The following is a 7,032-nucleotide window of genomic DNA, read 5'->3' on the forward strand; positions in this document are numbered from 1 at the left end:
TTCCCTGTTGTGTGTGTGTGTGTGCGTGTTTCCCTGTTGTGTGTGTGTGTGTGTGTGTGTTTCCCTGTTGTGTGTGTGTGTGTGTGTGTGTGTGTTTCCCTGTTTGCGTGCGTCAGAAGAAAAGTCTAGAAGCTACAGAGTCCCTACGTTGCTGCAGTTCACTGTGACATATAAGAATGCAGTCCATGCTGAAGCACTGCACCACTCACACAGACACAGACACACACACACACACACACACAGGGAAACACATAAACACATAAACACACACACACACACACACACACACACACACACACACACACACACACACACATTTGCACACACACACACACACACGCACACAGGGAAGCACACGCACAGCAACTCTGGACTTTATGGCAGCATTCCCATTGCCGGATCTGTTGACTGAGTCTAGACAACGTCATCCAACACACAGATAAGTCAAATTATAGAGACACACACACAGACACACACACACACACACACTCACAGACACACACACACACACACACACAGGGAAACACACAAACACACACACACACACACACACACACACACACACACATTTGCACACACACACACACGCACACAGGGAAGCACACGCACAGCAACTCTGGACTTTATGGCAGCATTCCCATTGCCGGATCTGTTGACTGAGTCTAGACAACGTCATCCAACACACAGATAAGTCAAATTATAGAGACACACACACAGACACACACACACACACACACACACACACACACACACTCACACTCACACTCACACTCACACTCACACTCACACTTCAGCCTGTTTTGACACATTTTGATACTTATCAGACCATATCAGTAATGGTCTCCTCTAGGGGTGTCACGATTCTCCAAATCCTTGATTCGATTTAATTTTTTAAAGTCACGATTCGATTCGATTTTCGATCTTCTATTAATGCATTTCTTATATCTTATTTACTTTTTTGGTTAGTGTTCATGGAATATGTACTTTTCAATGTGCATTTTAAGCCTTAAAGTCATTTTGAGCCGTACCTAGGCCTATATCATCTTTTGCTTGAGTAGGCTAAGTTAGTGTTAATTGACGTGAATGAACGACAAAATACTTCCACACACATCATGCTGGACGTGACATTGGGGGTGTGGCTGCATCGTCGATTCTACTTTTGAGTTCGAAGTTCGAGATTAAGATGTAAATCCTCATATCTGTTTTTGTCAATATTTGTTTTTATTGAATGAGACAACTTAGCTAAAATATACCATCATATAGACTACTTTTAAATGATTAAAATATACCATCATATAGACTACTTTTAAATTATTGTTATACTTGTTGTTAACAGGTTCCTCTTGGTTAGCAACGTAACGTCAAGACGTGCCAACAGCAATGACTCTTGGTAGACTGCACCACACTTTCCTTATGGGTTACAGAAACCCTTCCACCATACACCGCCTAAGAAGCGCCCGCAGCTTACCTTCCAAAAATAGCCAACGACACCAAACACATTTTGATCATTTTCATATCAATCTGGGTGTTTTATTTAACTTTTGGACATACATGAATTCTTGGTCAAAAATGACCAGCCTTCAGAAATTAATGAGTGAGACCATGGTCAGTGTATAAAATTGAGTCCAGACACATACCTATTGATTAGGGCTGTAACGATACACCAACCTCACGATTCGGTTTGTATCACGATTTTTGACCCACGGTTCGATACAAATTTTCTTCTTTTTTTTGGGGTGGGGGCTAGACATTTTATTAAATAACATTTTAATAGCCTCCCTTAGATATTTATGACAGCACACTTTATGCAGATTAGCCTATAGCCTAGGCCTACTATTTTTTATTACAACTCTACCTCTTTAATTCAGCTGTCTGGTTGAAGCCTGGAAATATTGTAAACAAAGTAGCATATAGCTTAGCCTATCATAGTCTACTGATTGGACTGTTCAGTTCCCCATGTGTGTTTAAGTTTCAAGGTAATACTTGTTCTCCTTGGGACAGGCCCTTTTGGGAAACGTTGGTATTGAGATGATCAGTCAACTTCAATGTAAGAGTTTTAAACAAATATGTGCAGCATGCTAATGATGCTAAGCGGATTTAATAGTAATTTAGCTAGTCGTCTATGCGTCCTTGCTTTCACGATTGTAAATGTTTTGTCGCGCGTGTTCATTGAGCAGGAGAGGGAGGGAGAGTGAGAGGGAGGGAGCACGAGAGAGCGGGGCAAGGAGAGGGGGTTTACTTCTATACTGTTTGGTAAAGTTGCACACATAGTCTACAATGAAAGCAAGGAGAGGTATGAAATTATTATTTATTTGTTTGTTTTTGGACAACGATATGAATGTCGCGATTTCGGTTTCGAATCGTAAATCGTTACAGCCCTACTATTGATCAGATGGACTGTATGTGTGCTTGTATACATTCTCACACACACACACACACACACACACACACACATCTTCCCCCCTCTGCCTTGCATGAGCTCAGGCCAATGAGGCCTGCAGGCCACATATCAAATGGAGGTTCCAAATAGTTAATATTTAAAAGTATTTAAGTAGATGCAAAGGTCTATCACATTAGATATCATATGTATGGATTTATAATAAACTATATAATTTTTGACCGGGAACACAAAACTAATGAACCCGAAACTATCACAATAGGAGGGTTAAGTAAATATTAATAGTTTGCTAAAATTACATTAAATTCATTTCATTTAGCTGGCTTTCACTTCATCTCTACAGTATATATGAATGTTGTAGGTCACATTGTAGGAACGTTGTACCCTTATATCATTGCCTAATATGTAGTTTATGGGAGTCAATTTCACTGTCAGTATTGTATAAGTATATATAGTATATATACTCTTTTGATCCCGTGAGGGAAATTTGGTCTCTGCATTTATCCCAATCGGTGAATTAGTGAAACACACTCAGCACACAGTGAACACACAGTGAGGTGAAGCACACACTAATCCCGACGCAGTGAGCTGCCTGCTACAGCGGCACTCGGGGAGCAGTGAGGGGTTAGGTGCCTTGCTCAAGGGCATTTCAGCCGTTCCTACTGGTCGGGGTTCGAACCGGCAACCCTCCGGTTACAAGTCCGAAGCGCTAACCAGTAGGCCACGGCTGCCCCAGTTTTGTGACGGTGTCAGAGCTATTCTGCTCCTCTTGGCTAATCTAATCTAATGATCTAATCACCTGTTTAAAACATAGGACTTGTTCTCTTGCACAAATATAAATCTGTAGCCTACCAGAATCGCAATAGACATGCCAGTGACTCGTGGCATTTCATTCTGTTGCCTGCAGGCTATTTATTTTTTGCAGTAGTCATGTCCATCCGTTGCCTCTTACAGCTGGGCTCCCCTGGACTGGGAATCATTATTCAGCTGTTATGTGATGTCAGAAAACTATAGCCTTATTTCTTTATTCATATCACTTTAACAGTTTTTTTTCTACTTTAATAATGATCAACTATTCCATACAATGTTGCTATTATATATTCTTGCTGCAGCTTCTCATATGGAAGGTATTTGCAAACATGCTTCCTTTTATGTACTGTAAGTGTGTTAATTACGAGCTAAATAACCAAACAGTTAAATAAATACTGGCCCAAAAACGAACAAATATTGATTATCATTAAATATCTATATATATCTTTAAGATATACATATTACAAGTGTACTTCGGTCGACCCCTACACACACACACACAAATACTCACACAGCCTGGTTTTGGTTTACCAAGGTATTTGCTTTTCCAACACAGAGTCTGGTTATATCACAGTAAAAGACGCGACACATCTCTCTCTCACACACACACTCACACACACACACACACACACACACACACTCACTCACACACACACACACACACACACAGAGAGAGAGAGAGTCTGGTTATACCACGGTAAAAGACGCAACGTATCACTCACACACACAGTCTGGTTTTACCATAATAAAAAGACATCTCTCCTTTTCTCTCTCGGTCTCTCTCTCTCACGTACACACAACCTGATACTAAAGAAAAACATATACACACAGCCTGGTTTTGCGATAATACAAAATATATTTTTCACACACACCAAGTTTTCACATATGATACAGAACGTATCATACACACTCATCCCTGGTCCGACACACATTCAAGTATACACACACTTCTGGTCACACACAGATTTCAGTTGGTCACAAACATTTCTCTCTCTGCACACATACGCTAAAAAAAACTAGATCTCTGCACACCAAAACAACACACACAAGCTCAGTTTTAGTCCACAGTGAGATACATGGATACCAAAAATCCAGTGACGTAGCAAACAATACAGCAGCTCTCACACACACGCACACTGTACGCTCAAACACACACACACTCACATGTACGCTCATGCACACAGACATACACAAGCTCAAGCACGCGCGCACACACACACACACACACACACACACACACACACACCCGTGCATACACACACACACACACACACACGCGTGTTTGCTGCGTCAGACCAGATTCTAACTGCGGTTCCCATCTCCTCGTGTTGGACGGATCTGTTGGTGCCAGCCAATCAGAGCAGCAAAGCAGGAAGATCCAGAGGGCCTGAATCACGCCTTACACCCCAGCCCCCAAAACATACACACACTCTACACACACACACACTCCTGAAAGTGGGAGGTGTGTGGTTGCTATCTGTGAGAGGTTCCAAAACTGGAGGCCTGAACTCTATAAATGCTTTGTGGTTCTGTGTGCCAGAGGACTCCCCAACACTCTCTCACACACACACTTGCCTACAGAGTTGTGTGTGTGTGTGTGTGTGTGTGTGCTTGATAGACAGATCTCCCCCAACACACAACCCTGCCCCAGAACATGAGCTTCAAGCTGCTCTCTCAGCCTCCGTCGTCGGTAAAGAGGCTCCAACACACTGCCGGCCGCTGTGTGACCGTAATACAACCCCGCGCTACCACCGTAACGGCACAGTGCAACGTATCCAGGAGCTCGGGCCGCACCACGTAGGCCTCTGCGTGGTGCAATAACCATGTACGACAAGAACACCCGTTCACCCGACAGACCACACGCGCTACTTCCGAACACCAACCACACTTGACTTGTGAAAAGTAGCTGAGCTGAGCAGTCGGTTGCGCGTGATGAGGATGCCCGACCTGTCTGCCTATCCGAATTCACGCACGCTCTAGCACGGGACGGCGAATCAATCTGCACGGAGACAAACTTCATTGCTAAGCGCTGCACCAAGACGATGTGGTCGGAAGCAGTAAAGCAATAGACTAGTACTAGTAGTAAAAGTAGTAATAGTAGTAGTAGTAGTAGTAGTAGTAATAAGCTAATAGTTGTAGTAGTAGTATTGGAGAGGACTGACGACTGCATAGCGATTGTGCTAAACTCAACTGATGTTTTCCAGAGCGGTCAGTCATAAAGGTTAACGTTACATCCACTGAAAGAGTTGGCCTACTTCAATATATCAATTGCGGTAAAATACTTACCAATCTCTCCCAGGGCGAATCATTCTAAAAGATCTGAAAAAGTTGCCTGATCCCCCACGCCCCCGCCTCCTCTCATCTCTCCCGTAGCCTACCTCGCTGACGTTCATCTATCTCCGTGCAAGCCAACCAACGCCATGCGAAAATTCAGCGCCAACTCACAGTTAGATCTAACGTTAACTGTTGGTTACTGTTGGTTTGAGAAGTGAGACTCACCGAATCAGTCTGCAGTGAGGAGGTTTACGGTGCGAAATACTGTCGGGGTGTATTATGTGATCCGCGCAGACACTCCACGGGGTTCCATATCTCCCGTCTACCGGAGCCTTCCTTTTCACGCAGCGGCTTCGGGAACATCTCTTTCCCACCTCAGTAACTCACGAGGATTACAAAAAACTATTGAGTCCCTCTCCACTACAGTCGCGAAATGGTGAATGAACCAGTAACAGCTGGGCTGTCCAGCCAATCACAGTTCGGAGACGGCTACAGTAGCCAGTAGGGCTGATAGTCTGAAGCTAAAGGCGTGCAAACTGTCAAAGTTCTCCGGACAGACGTGTATCACCGGCCAATAGTGTTACTAAACGGTACCGAACTGGCCCTCAGTCCAAAAGTTACAGTATCCAATCAGAGTCCTGGGAACCCTAGGAACAGGGTGTGGGCGGGTTTAATGTACGCCACCCAATCAGAAAACACACAGCCGTCCACTCTAAATTATAAGCCATGTTCACCGAAGCAGGCAGAGCGACTTTCACATGAAGTCCAAAGCAGAGATGCTTTTAGCGGGCAGAGCCGCGTGCACACGTCTCCACCGATGTTTCTCTTGCACGAGACAACTCTGTTTTACCTGAACTGGGGAGTTGAGTCTGTGGGCTACTTTAATGACCTTTGGGAAACCCTTTGGAGGTTAATAAAGTTGGGGAAAATCCAACTTCAAATGTGCATCACACATTCGTTAAGTGACGAAGTGTTTGTTTTCCATCACGGGCAATACGTTTCCTTGTGCACCCTTGTAAGATGCCGTGCAATGCTAGCCTACTGATGACTCCAACCCTGGACCCCTCTCTCCTCCCGCCACCATTACTCTTCCCCACTCTCTCTTCTCACAGCAACAGACCCTCACCTCGCGCCCGGCGGCCAATCACGGGCCTTCATACAGCTGCCAACTACGTCAAAACAATCCGCCACGCCCCCTCCATACAAACCCAACTCAATTTTTGAGCTGACGTCATCTTACCAATGGGTGATTGGTCAGGTGAGTGACCTCCTGTAGCCAATCAACCGACACGTGGATGATGTCATTAAGCATGTTGCCACCAGCTGGGCTTCGGAGGCGTGGTTGCGCGAGTAAACCCAACTAACCCCGCCGTTACACCTGTAGCTGACGAGAACATGAGAAGTTTACATTTGAACGAATTTATTCTCTGATCAGTAGCGTAGGCTACAGTTCCGCCATCATAGACTGAAGGCGGTGCTGATCATCATTAACGAGCCAAAGTATCAAGGTAGGCTTTTTTTTTTTTTTTTTTTTTAAACAACTTGCTCAT

General features: G+C 44.3%; 1 protein-coding gene across 1 annotated transcript in view; it reads right to left on the reverse strand.

Annotated features, from left to right (window-relative positions):
- Positions 1-6,794, reverse strand: part of cicb (capicua transcriptional repressor b) — an 81,411-nt gene extending 74,617 nt beyond the window's left edge. The window contains exon 1 of the mRNA XM_048261922.1: positions 6,723-6,794. Coding sequence (XP_048117879.1) covers positions 6,723-6,794 — 72 coding nt within the window. The remainder of the gene's footprint in view (positions 1-6,722) is intronic.
- Positions 6,795-7,032: the final 238 nt, after the last annotated feature.

The sequence above is a fragment of the Alosa alosa genome, chromosome 13, assembly GCF_017589495.1.
Source record: "Alosa alosa isolate M-15738 ecotype Scorff River chromosome 13, AALO_Geno_1.1, whole genome shotgun sequence".
Taxonomy (NCBI): domain Eukaryota; kingdom Metazoa; phylum Chordata; class Actinopteri; order Clupeiformes; family Clupeidae; genus Alosa; species Alosa alosa.